Below are 13939 nucleotides of genomic sequence, written 5' to 3'. Positions count from 1 at the left end.
GCCATTGAGTATAATTCACCTCATAAACTGATGAATTGTAAATGACGTTGATGTATGCATGATAAATTTTTTTTACAAATCAGAGCCAAGAATGCATGAGTTATCGATATTTACAATATAACGAAAAGGAGCATGATTCCCTTAACAGAAAATTCCTGGTGGTAGAACCACGTTTAAAAAAAAAAAAAAAAAAAAAAAAAAAAAAAAAAAAAAATCTATGAAAGATTTTTAGAGAATATCCCCACAGTTCGAATAGCAACTCATAATAAGCGTTCCAAAAGCCTCTCCCTCTCATGCAGCAGTCAAACATTACTCTTCCCGTAATGTCCTCTCTTTTTGCGTAAGATATTTATCCAAAAAGCGTAAATAGCCTATTTTTGGTCGGCTAAAACATTAGTAGCGAGTCCTTCATCCCTGCAAAGCGGCACATGAATTCGGCACTCATAAGCGCCCTTTAACCTTTACCGTGCGGCATTTTTCGAAGTACGCCCCCACCCCAACCTCCTCCGCGCATACTCCCCGAGGAAAACCCCCTCTTCGTTCCCCCTCTGCCTTTCCACTACCCCCTGCTCCTCATCGCCAAATTAATAGGGAGAAATTTATTCCGTGACTTTTATTAACCTCCAGTCACCCATGAGGGGGAAATCCGGGGGGAAAAGGGGGGGGGGGGGTAGCTCACCTCGGCAGCCTCTTATCGTTTCTACCTCAGTTCACCTTTTTAAGTAGGCATTGCTGCAGGATCCTAAGACCCGAAAAAAAGCGTTTCTCATCAAAGCATCAGAAAACTTCCTCCACACTTGAACCACACCGCGACTTCCCTTTGAGTTTTCAAACGCTTTTACCTCAATTTCTCGACACACACACCGTTTCACTTACACCTCGGAGGCACACCAACCGGGTGCCGCATCACTTCAAGAGCTGATAATGAGCTGGACCATAGGCGGATCCAGCAATTTGGCAACACTGTTTTCCTCCATTTAAACCTATGGAAATGTATCGATTCTTTGAGGGGCCAGGTGCCCCGACATGAATCGATTATTTAACATAGGCTTAAATGGAGGGAATCCGTTGTTGCCAAATTGCTGAATCCGCCCCTGGCTGCGACATTAAGACAATATGAAGTAAACGGGCGAGGCAAATATCACTTACGGAGACTATAAACAGTTTTTCGTGAGCAGAAACACGTGAATGAGTATTCACTAGTAATAATCACACTGAAAAAAAGGAAGCTTAAATTTGCCGCCAAGAAGTATTTTTTCTTAAATTAAGCATTTTTCTGCATAATATAAACTACTTTTTTGCTTAGCCCAAGCATTATCTTTCTTGTATCAAGAACAATTCAGCTCAGTTCAAGATAAAAAAAAAAAAATTATTGGCGGCAAATTAAAAAATCATCATGCTTGAGCCAAGCACATTTTTTTTTTCCACTGAGAGGCAGATTGACAGATTTCTGGTGGGTCGATTAGATGGAAAATGCAGGAAATTAACTCGTAGAGATGAAAGTGCAGGGGGAGACAGAAGGAGAGAAGTAGTAAAAATCAAAATATCCTTTTCGTCAGAATCTATGGATCGATATGATAACAAATGTACTTCTCACTTTTTTCTTGTTTTTTTGTTTCGTTTTTGGTCTGCTTTTCTTAAGAGCTTAGAAATAATGGTGAACCAAGACCACGTGCGCAGGATGGTGGGGTGGACCTTCTTGAAATCTTATATAATCCTAGCTCAAACGGCAGTTCAGTGCTTGTGTGCAAACATTGAGGGCCAACTGCCAAGAAAACCTCTAATCACAATATTCCAAAAATGAGAGACAAAGAACTCCTCGTAAGAAGGGAAAAAAAAAAAAAAAAAAAAAAAAAAAAAAAAAAAAAAAAAAAAAAAAAAAACAATATCAAAATTCCCATTGAACTAACTTCAGAATGAGTAAAAAATATCTTTCCTCAGGAAGAAAGCATCGTCTAAAGATAAAAATGGACAAACGTCTTTCAAAGTTGGGTTCGGTTCGACTGAGCAACTAAACTAACTGCAGAGCAATGCGTAGTGTATCGCAGGAAGCTGAAGGCGCTCCGTGAGTCGCAATCTTGCTCACACGAAGATGCTTCGGAAAATAAATCTTAACTGAGGGAAGCAATTTTCCATTCTTACTTTAATGAAAATATGATGGCACAGATGCTCAGCTTTAATATTACTAGCACATGAAAAAGGTTTCAACAATTCAGATCACTGACTTCAACAAACTTTGGAAAAAAGGAGATCTGGAGCGAACATTTGGAAAGATTGCTATACAGATACGTGTCCCATCAGCTTGTGCCGCAGTAAATTATAAAATTTAGAGTCCGATAGCCACTTTTGACAGCCTAATATCTTCTTTTTCTTCACTTCAAATTTTCATTCATCCTCATACCGCAGAGGTTATGAATGAAAGACGAACTTTCATAGAGTACAAATGTCTTTGCCAAATTTATAATCAAGAGAATATCAAGAGCGCAAATCAAGTATATGGACCAACTTTTATAGGATCGAGACTAAATTTTCACATCAAACTGAATCCCACTTGTGATCGAAACAGGGAGCCTTAAAGGGCTTTCCAGAGTATAAAATATCCACGCATCTATTTTCTCCACTTCATTGGTTTTAAATATTGGTTATACGAAGCGGCCTTGCAAGTAATAAAACCATTTAAAAACATTGAAAGAGCCCCGTTCACCAATAAAAATCCGAATGTGCGCTCTCAAATCACCCTAAATGAAGACATGAGGACAGAGCGGGTTCTATCCCTTTGGATTTCGAGGCCGCCTAATTTATAGGCTGAAATCCGTCAAGTTTGGAACGCAATCAATAACGGAAAGTTTTAGCCGCTCCCCCTTCTTCAACCTCCACTCGAAGGGAATCGGAAAAGGGTGAGGAGGTTAGGGTGCGATCCGAGGCCCCGCTGAGGAGAGGAAAATTATGAATTTTTTCTGCCGGAAACAACCCATATAAATATGTACTCCTTCCCGTAAGAACGGAATTCCTGCCTGACTTCCACAAGGATCACAATATGAAATTGGATGTATTTATGCTGTAAGGAACTATGTGCAAGTGGAAAGATGGGGTGTGCTCGTGGAAGCCGGATAGAAAAACAATGTAAAAGTATGGATATAGTTCCTTTTGAGAATATGGAAAAGCGGGATTTTCAATTAAATCATAAGGAACTGAGCGCTAACTCGTGAGCCATGGACATGTGACAAGAGCCTTGTGGACAGGGCTCATGGGTTAAAGACGTTAGTCTCATTGTCCTTTTTGCAAAACCCAACGCCCAAATCATGCGTTCAAACCAGGTGGAAATTTGAAGATTTACTCCTTCATTCATTTATATTTATAAAACCATGTTGTTCTCGTGAGCAATTTCACGTTAAAAGATGAGGTTTGTTACCCTGAGATTCACGTGGACGAGGTGCGTTATGAAGGAATACCGCGGAGAAAAATTCGTTCATCGGGCGTAATATAGCTAAGTCGGGGTAGCTACGGCAAGGGTATGGCGTTGTTGCGACTAGCGAGAGATGAAATTCGTGGGTGGAAGTTTCGAAGGGCAGGTTCAAAAATAGACAAGACGCATTTCCCATGTTGTTTTTTTACCACTTCGCCAACGCCTTTGACTCGAAGGCACGTCTAACGCACAATTGCTCGACCTAATTTCCAGCGTGAGGCGGCGCAAACTAGGGCATTTTACCTCGAAACCTGGCCAAACCCATCAAATACCTGGAACTGAAAGGGGCATATGTAATTCTCAATCACCAATCACTTCTTTTTATTTTATTCGTCCTCCTTCTCCAAATTCTGTAAGACAACCGATACTTGAAAGGGTGCGAGCTTACAGGGCTGTTTCTCGTGTTTTCTTTTTAACCTGTTTCCTCATTTATTGATCATTACTTGTTTTTCACCGAAAATTTTAGGAAATTATTATGAAATATTTAAGAAAATTTTTAAAACAAATTATTTAACAGTCCTCGAGTAAATCAACATAAATAATGAAACTTGGCGATCAATGAAGCCCCTACTGCAATCGCCTCTTTATTATTGAAGTTCATGTATAATCTATTTTTTTCGACCATCCTATAAAATAGGTGCTTAGTTTTATAATATTTACGTACGCCTGAATTGATTTCAAAGAATCGAAAACTATTGTAAATCTACCATTAAAAGTGACAGACGTAGCATATGATGTCATAAGTCTGGATGCAACTACTCGTATACTTAATGGATGGCCAAATTGTATATGTTATAGTTGAAGGCCCTCTATATTTTTTCCACTTTCCAGCTCGCAGCATGTATGCGCGGGTTCAAATGCAAATCATTATTCTGGCCTCTCCAGACAACGCGCCCACTTCTATCTTATAAAATAACCAACGATGGCTTGCATTTCCATTCGTTTGCATATGGGATCAGGAGGGTTGAAATTTGAATAGACGAATCGATGAAATATTCAAGCGGAGTGCAATGGTAATACGAGTGGTAATGTTTTATTTAGCTCAGCTCTCAGTTGTCTGAAGATCCTTTCTCTGACTTTTTGTTTTCAAAATTAACCCAGCATCACTCTAACGTTGCGCTGATAGCCATCACTGCCAGTATGTTACCGAAGAGAACAGTTAAGGGCAGACATGAAGTTTTCGGAAAATGAGTAGCGTCTGAATGGAAAATCTTCTGGACTGAATCCTCCATTTCTCGTGAAACTGTCAATGATTATTGAAGATAATTTTAGAGATTGTTCGTTTCATTGAAAATTTTATTTGACCCTCATTTCATTGAAAATCAACGATTTTATCATTGACTGCATGCAGCGGGGTTCGTCTATTTCATGAGAGCCAAGACAGTAGTGCAAGCTTTTTTCTGGAGACTTGCATGGCTACATTTTGGGCAAGCCACATGTTAATAATGTTATAATCTGAAAATTCGAAGTCCTTCTATAGAAAGATGCAGAAAAGAGTGCCATTTCACCCAAGGCAGCAGTAAGTACAGCTCTTTCACGGAGTGTAGTATTGGCTTATTGCTGTTTTGTCTAAAATGACGTAAATTTTTGCGCAGTTACTGCTTTCTCATAACTCTCGTCTATTATAGGTACGATTGAAAATTACGACAGTTAATTGGACATGTCCGTATCATCCAACAAATTGGGATAGTGACACAATTTTAGGGTATAACCCTACAACACTTTTGTTTTCTCACCCCGGCTTTTTTTCCCGTAATCCAACCCTCATTTTCAGCGTTTTTATGGTGCTCTGTTAAATGCCTCCTTAAACCTCCCTTGGTAGGGGGAAAAAAGAAAGAAAATAGAGAGAAAAAAAAACCGCAAGGGGTTTTCCTAAGAAATAGGGCTGATTAAAAAAGTACGACTATAAATACGTCTTTGAGTTTCATTACGCATGACGAACAGTGGCATGGCGTGCTTTGCTATATATCGATTGAAATGCCATTTAAACCTATGGGAAAGGATCGATAATTAGGGTGTTTGTAACGATCACCTATAAATAATCGATTCTTTACCACATGCACTGGAAAAAAAAACACATTGGACTCAGAGTCCAGACTCTTGAAAACATTGACAAGAAAAAAATACTCTTGATTCAAGCGGATTTTTGCTTGAATCAAAACGAAATCCGCTTAAATTAAGAGGCTTGGCTCTTGATTTAAGCTAGATTCTGATTGAATCAAGAGTACTTTTTCTTTTCGATGTTTTTAAGAGTCTAGATTCTAGATCCAATATGTTTTTTTTCCAGTGCAGCTTCAAATGGGGAAATATGAGTGGCGATCATTCACGCCTCGCCCCTGATGACGGAAAGAGTCCACGCAAGGTTTGGATGTACTTTTGGTCGGTTGTGGGGATGAACGACAGCAGTGTGCGCCGCGCTGTGTTGAGGCTTGCGCGCATCACCCGAGCAATTCGAGTGTGAAGATATGAGTTGGAGCGGCGCGATAGTTGGCTTCCGCATTGTGCTATGCAGCCTGCTTTGTTAGCGGTGATAATGGACTCGGATTCGTGCATTAGAGCCGGGCTTATTTTGTCCGAGCATATCCGTTTGATGCTTTCCGTTCCGTTAAATCAGGCCAGAGTCTCGAGCCGCAGAAACCTATCGCCCAGCTTCCGATTCCCTTCCGTTCTCAAAACACGGGGCAGGCACGTAGCCAGGGGTGGGGGGAAGGGGGCCTGGGGGCTCAACCCCCCCCCCCCCCCCCCGAAAGCAAAAAAAGAAGGAAGAGAAGTTGTCATTCAACTAAAAGTATCACAAATTTTCTCAGCACGACGAAGTTTTACAGAGCTTTTACCAAGCCAGCATCCCTGAACTATCATAGTAAAATATCAGTTTGGATCAATTAGGTAACCAGCAACCAAATGTGGCGACCAGGAGGAACAAAGAAAAATCCTCCATTGACCTTATAGCGCCCGGTGGAAACTTTTACTTTTCGGAAATTCAACCCTTCCTTAAGTATCTTTTGGAAAAGTATAAGGGATAGGCATCACCCTTATTTGTTCGGCTATTGACCTACCTACACACTATAGGTGGATCAGCTTCAGGTAACGCAATGAGTCAAAAAAGTTTGCTTGGCTTCGGTTCGTTTGCAAAACGAAATCCTCTACACATAGTTCAATGTCCGCCATATTGTAGTCTCGAAAATAAAAGCTTCCACCACTATCAAAATAGCAATGGAGGATCCCTCATTGCCTCCTCGGTGGCAGGTGCAGCTCAACCTCGCGCCAGCCAATAGCGACGCCGCTCGGCGCTGCCGCTTCTCATTGGCTCTCGCATCACCGACCGGGCCCCACATGGCGGACCGCTCCTTGGCCTATAGCCCATTGGATCACTGCATGCCACTGGCCACATCAAATCGAGCCAGTCCTGTTTCGGCCCGGTCACGCTTCTCATCCGACATCGTCACTGCGTTTTCTCGCCAGCGACGAGACAGCGTTAATAAAAACTAGTTAAGACTTAATTATTCAAAAATTAAAATGAATAAACAATTGAAATAAAAGTATTAATTAATAATAAGTAAATATGTTAATCTTTTACCTCTCGCATGAGGGTCAACTAAAACTGTGATAAATTTAAAATCTCGAAATTTATCATTGGACATATATTTAAATAGTTTTAACATTGTAGAATTAAAATAAATGAATATTTTTTTATTTTATATAAAATCATGTTTCAAATATCTAGTCATTAGATGAATTGATTTAATCAACACCATTTCACTCCGAACGCAACTGACCCATCGGTAGAACTTCACTAAGCGACGGATTTTACCTCTCCTCACCCATAGTCTCCCATCGGTCGCTTAGTGAAGTTCTACCAATGGGTCAACTAATACTAAAATAAATTTAAAATCTCAAAATTTATCAATAGACAAATATTCGAGATTTTAAATTTATTTCAGTTTTAGTTGACCCATCGGTAGAACTTCACTAAGCGACGGATTTTACTTAGTCTCGACAAATGTCAAAAAGGACAGTGGTCTGAACATCAAGTTTGGGAGTCACACATGTCTTTTCATGTCATTAGTTATACTGTAGACGACGAAGATTTTTCATATTGTATTCTTTTGTGTTTCAGGGGCTTTTCTTATTCCGTACCTGATCATGCTGGCCCTGGCAGGGAAGCCTATGTACTTTCTGGAACTTGCGGTGGGGCAGTTTGGCGGTGTTGGCCCTTTGGCACTGTGGAACTGTTGTCCGATGGCAAAAGGTAATAAGACATTTTGTTGTCCACGGTTAACTGGTAAAATTAATCTAAGATTCAGAGGAAACGCAGTGAAAAACCAAGAACTAAAAATTTGCCCATAAGGTCAGGACTCTTTGAATATTAGACTTTGAATTTCACCCAACTATTAGTTATAGGACGTAGGAGTACGCAAAATTATGTGGTATCTTGTGTGGTGATTTCTTGAAGATATATTTCACCCCGATCTCTTCACGCTCACGCCATCCCCCTCCCTAGCAACCCCGATCCAATGCCATTTAGCCCTCTTCTCGCACTTTGACCATGACAGCTTGTGGTTTATTGCGTCAGTCGTAAAGCATCCTATATTCCTAAGCCGCGTGTGACATTTCCTCAATAATTAGTCTCCAATCCTCTCCACTGTCACAAAGTGTCCGTGAAATTCTGGAAATTCTACCAAAAGAGACCGAGAGACTATAGGGATCAAATGACACTTTTTGTAAGCGTTGCAGCTGAGTAGACGTCAGCGAAACGTGTCCGCCTATAATCATCTTCTTACGTTGCCCCTTAAAAATCCCCCGTTTGTTTTCAGGCCTCAATTTTTCGAACTTTTTTGGACACATCCAGTTCCTGATCTTAGGTTATTTGTATGGTATTGTATTGGTATTGGTATTTGTATTGTAGGTAATTTGTATCTATCTGTTCCTGATCTTAGGTTAGTCATGAGTGTCAGATCTTGAGTTAGAAATCAATCGTATTTTTTTCTTTTTCTGAAGACAAGGAACGTTCAAAACGTTCGCGTAATTTGACAATTTTGATTGTACTGCTGCGTAAGGAATTGCACTGACTTTCAACAGGATTGTTGATCTTCCGGACCGTTTCAGGATTAGCTCCCACGTTATTCTAGTGAAAATACTTCTGAATCGACTCTCAATTTCGTTATTCAGCAGCACTGATATTTTGGTATTAGTGAAGGGGCTTTGAGAGTGTGATTTAAGGGGAAAATGTACACACTATCTGAAGTTGAGATACTGATTGCGATGCCCTTAGAGTTAGCTATGGTCAGGGATCAGATGGGGGATAAAAATGAAACTGGAAAGTGCAGGAATTTATGCAAAAATAATTGAGTGTGCTACATATCTCCCCCACAGGTCGTGAAACCCAGCATGGTTTTACTACAATATCTTTTGCAATTTTTCTTAGATTATGGCGCACCAGGTTATCCATAATTTGAAGTTTTTACAGGAAGGAGGACTCTTACCTTACCCAACGCAACGAGATCCCATTTACATTAAACCCAATTACCCAACTCTACCTAATCTATAACTTAATCCAAGATACTCTAAAAATCTAAAATTCTGAAGATTTATTGCATTTTATTAGTGTGCGAGATGCTTCAACGTATCAGTATGGTGTGCCTGGAATATTTTTCAAAGATAAGTTTGGATAAAATCAGCACGTAACGAAGTATCTTATTTCATGAATAATAAATGCATGCACGTATTAATTGAAATCGCCTGGTTTTTTTGCTCATATATCCCGCAGCTCGCCCTCAGATCCGACCAATGGCAGCCCATGACGTACTAAGGCCGTACAAGTTTGATTAATTTAAATTTTTCTTCCATTTTGATATCCCAAATCCGGCTAATCGCCCTTTATCCGGGTTAATCTGAGCTAATACGCTCTCATGAGTGGGTATCTGCCTCAAGTCTAAAGTTTTAATTAATATAATTATCTCAATTTTAATTTCCCGCCAAGAGGAGATAAAGGGTTATACTCGATGGCGTCGGTTTGCGTTAAAAAAAAAGTCGCTTGAGACCTTGTAAAGGTGATGAGATCTACTGAAAACTACGGCAACACTGCCAAAAGAGGAAAGCAGTGCAACCTCGACTGCCGCTTGAATCTAACTTTTAGTTTTTAACTTTTTCAACTTACTTTCGTCGGGGTTTTTATTTTTGCTTTTTCTTGGCCGCTCTAGCTTCGTTAACTTTGAAGTTTTCCTTCCTTGGTGAGATACAACGCTGTTTCGGGGTGCAAACAATCTTGCCCGTTTGATACTTTCTTTACAACTAAAAGCAGGGGCTGAAATTCCAGCCAACGGGATCGATTATATTCTTAGCTCTTCAGTTACGCCAAAGCAACACGATAGTGATAAATTTGCGGGGCCACATAGACGATTTTAATTGGAGTGAGTGATATTATTGGTGTTAGCCATGAACTCTCCCCTGGATTTTACCTCTGACTCGAGCAGAACTCCTATCCAAGAAGGGCCCGTGTCTGTCTTCAGCCAAAAATTGGGGTCCGAATACGAACTGATTCGAGCCCCGCTTGGGCTGAAATTCGAAGGCACTCTTTAGAAGATGAACATAAGTGATGAAGATGAGTGGTAAGTTAAAGTGGTTAAGTGGTATTAAGTGGTAAGTAAAGTGGTTAGGCTGTAACTTAAGCTTGGAGGAAAGTCAAGTCAATAAGTCCCAAGGATTGTTCATTTTGATTTTCAATGAATTTTTTTCCGAATCATAAAAATTAACTGTACAGAAACGTTAAGTAGAGAACAAAAAAGGGAAACGATCTACCAAAGTAAGAGCATATTTTATTTAAAAAAAAAAATATAAAATACAATTTTTTATTTACATCCAGTACGTCCGGGAATAATGAGGGAATTGTCAAAAAATATCACACAATTTTTAATCGTTTCAAGATTGAATTAACGTTTAAAGATAAAAATCATGTATAATCAATTTCCGTTCTTTCCGTTCGTTCTGTTCCAAATTACCATCAACTTAAAATTGAGGATATATTATGCAGATCAATGTCAGAAAATAATGCATACCAATAATTGTCTCAACCGTTCACGTTAAATCACTCTCTCGAAAAATGTACAAATTTGAACTAATGATCACCTCTCAATACTGCGATAATACATCCAAATGTTGTCTCTGGAGAGATTATTAGAGGAGGAATCTTTTTCCACTACACAAGTGCGCTATATTCTCAATATACAGAACTTTATACAAACAGGCTTAGGAAACTAAAGTTACGTTCTACTCCGTCGTGGCGCACCGACGTTCCGACGGTCTATTACAGCTTACATGCTAAGATGTTGAGATTAGCCTCTTGGGAGAAGTGAAGCTATCCATGCCAAGAGCAGAGTAGCAGGTGCAGAATTTCCGGTCCAATTATCTCTTTGATTGTCTCCAGAAAAAGTAATTCAAGTAGCATAGGCAACATCGCTAGGTAGCGTTTGTCAAACCCTTCAGATTTTGTCGATTGAATTAACGATCCGTTGTGATTGGAGGTAACTTCATTCCGCAACTTTACTTCGGTCCTTGGACATGGGTTTAGTTATTGTGCTCGTGTCGCCTCACCGCCAAAGCTCAACAACCTACTCACCATTGCTGTCAGATTTATGAGATATTTTTCCATATAAGGAAAGCCACGAAAACGATGATTTAAATCAATGTTTGAATCTCACAGGCGCCAACGCGCCAAATGCGCCTAAAAATCGGCCATGGCGCCTAAAAAACGAAGGCTCTGCGCCAACAAGCTCTATGTTACGAAAACATCTTGCATCTAACTTTTCACGAAATGCGCCGTAGTACATATAGGCAAAAAGTCAATTTGGCCCTTAAAAAATCTTCAATGGCGCCTAAAAATCGGGCTTGATGCGCCACTTGGCTCCTAAAACTCAAAGGTGAGTTTCGAACACTGATTTGAATGTTACCTGTAAATATTCAAAGTATAAAAGTTTACATCTATAAAAAAATGTAAGAATTTACTCGAGAATTTTTATGAGAGCGGATACTTTTAAAGTGTTCGATTTTTGAAAAAATGAAAGACAACTGTGAAAATTGGCAACTCCGTTGACCAGTCTCCTATGTGGGATCACGGAATCATCCCCTCCTCACACGAATATTTGATAACTCACCTCCAATCTGGCAAAGAGAGGTGGACCTTGATTGGTATTCAAAAGGTATCTCCTCTCAGTTTATACAGTTCCCGTATATGAGGGGAAATATCGAGAATCCCTGTTGATAAAGGGAGCGGAGGGAGTTGTATAGTATCGACGGCCCCAAAATGCTCCGAACTTTTGCCGAGTGAGGATCCAATACCTCAGGGTACAATTTGGAAGTAAATAGGGAGAAATCAATCCAGTCGCCGTCCCCTTCATGTCACCAGGGTGCTTCTTGAAAAGTATTTTTCTGTACGCAGTTTAAAACAAAAACTTTATTATCACACTGGAAAAAAACACATTGGATCTAGAATCAAGACTCTTAAAAACAACGCCAGGAAAAAATACTCTTGATTCAATCGGATTTTTGCTTAAATCAAGAACCAGGCCTCTTAATTTGAGCGGATTTCCTTTTGATTTAAGCAAAAATCTGATTGAATCAAGAGTATTTTTTCTTGTCAATGTTATCAAGAGTCTGGACTCTAGATCCAATGTGTTTTTTCCCAGTGCATCCTTGCAAAAAACAAAGAGAGAAAGTACATGTTGAACATCATGCTTTTCAAAGAAACTTTAAGAAGGATGACAAACTTGCTTCTCCTAAAAATCTGAGAAATGGATCACTATACAACATGAGAAATGAAGCATTACAATTGCTTCACGAGCAAAACTTGCGCAGTTGATTTTGGCACTGGAAAAAAAAACACATTGGATCTAGAGTCCAGACTCTTAAAAACACCGACAAGAAAAAGTACTCTTGATTCAATCAGAATCTATCTTAAATCAAGAACCAAGCCTCTTAATTTAAGCGGATTTCGTTTTGATACAAGCAAAAATCCGATTGAATCAAGAGTATTTTTTCTTGTCAATATTTTCAAGAGTCTGGACTCTAGATCCAATGTGTTTTTTTTTCCAGTGAGTTTTTTTTTAAAAAAAAAAGGAAATCAACATATTAAAAATGAACATTTTACAGGAGATTTTACTTTTTGGATGACCTTAAGTGCATTTCTTTTTTAATTCTCGCACTTTGCTGCACTCGTTCAGATAAAAAGTGTGCTAATCAATCTATATTTTTTCATATGTTTGAACAGGTGTTGGAGTGGCCATGGTGACAGTATCTTTAATCGTGTGCATCTACTACAACGTTATAATGAGTTACACGATTCACTACATGATAGCTTCTTTTAGCTCCGAAGTGCCTTGGAGTAAGTGCGACCCCGCTTGGGCCGACATGCACTCATGTTACGTCAGGGGCTCCAATCAGGTAAGAATCGAAATTTTTCTCGATGGAAGTTCTTCTACATAGAAAAATAAGTGTTTTAAAGGCTGCATGCATAATTATGTGAAAGAAGGCCAACAAATATAAGTTGGCTGAACCAGAAATAAATATAATTCTGAGTTGGCTAATATTGGAAAGAGCCACTAGTTGTTTACATCTATCAATATTAATGTATTTATACTGGCTATTACTAATGTTATTATTACTGCAGTTAAAACAATTTGTTTTCACTATGGGAGAGAAAGCGCCTCCGGAATAAGTACTGCTGGCTGCTCATTGGCCAAAGGTAGTAATACACTCTTACTTCTTTCAAAATTAAAAACCTAAAATAATATTAGAACACGGAAAAAACCAAATAATTAAAATGACAAATTGAAAAACCAAGAAAAAGATTCTATTCAATAATAATTTTTTTTTTAAAAAACGATTAATAGTAGACATAAAATATGCAAAATAACTTGAAATACAGCAGTCAACCGGCTGACATCCCGTATACGGTAAAGCAATTTACTTAAGTTAGGTTCCAACCTAGGAATACAAATATTTCAACTTCGGTGTGTTGCACAGTATCACGCGCATTTGAAGGCGTTTTATATTGGTCCGACAGCGGCCTACGGAGAGTAGAGTCTTGAATTCTTCACGTCTTGGCTTTGAGTGCTGTTTGCGCTGCCTACGTCGAATGTAAAGTTATGCGTAATTTTCAAATGATAAAAATTATAAGTAAATTGCAGGATGTGTAACGTCTAGTGTCTTTAAAGAGTCTAAAAACTCTCAAGAAATACCGACATTTTCTGGTCCTCTTTTAACTCTACTTATTGTGTAAAGAATTTAACTTCAACTTTGATGTCCAGATAGGTATCGGAAAAGATAAAATAACCTTTGCCATTTTTGGGAATACCGTTTCGAACTTTTCCATATCATTTTTACAGTAGCGTGGTAGGCGCCTGGCGATCGATTTATCTGCCATTTAAACCTATGGAAAAGGATCGATAAGTAGAGTTTTCGCAACGAACACCTTTCTAA

General features: G+C 39.1%; 1 protein-coding gene across 1 annotated transcript in view; it reads left to right on the top strand.

The window, feature by feature from the left end:
- The window catches only part of LOC109037482 (sodium- and chloride-dependent glycine transporter 1), a 121072-nt gene that overhangs the window by 70130 nt on the left and 37003 nt on the right, over positions 1-13939 (top strand). The window contains exons 3-4 of the mRNA XM_019052186.2: positions 7584-7715; positions 12729-12901. Of these exons, the coding sequence (XP_018907731.2) occupies positions 7584-7715; positions 12729-12901 (305 nt within the window). The remainder of the gene's footprint in view (positions 1-7583; positions 7716-12728; positions 12902-13939) is intronic.

The sequence above is a fragment of the Bemisia tabaci genome, chromosome 5 (genome assembly GCF_918797505.1).
Source record: "Bemisia tabaci chromosome 5, PGI_BMITA_v3".
In the NCBI taxonomy this organism is placed as follows: Eukaryota; Metazoa; Arthropoda; class Insecta; order Hemiptera; family Aleyrodidae; genus Bemisia; species Bemisia tabaci.
This window is presented reverse-complemented; position numbering and strand designations above follow the sequence as displayed.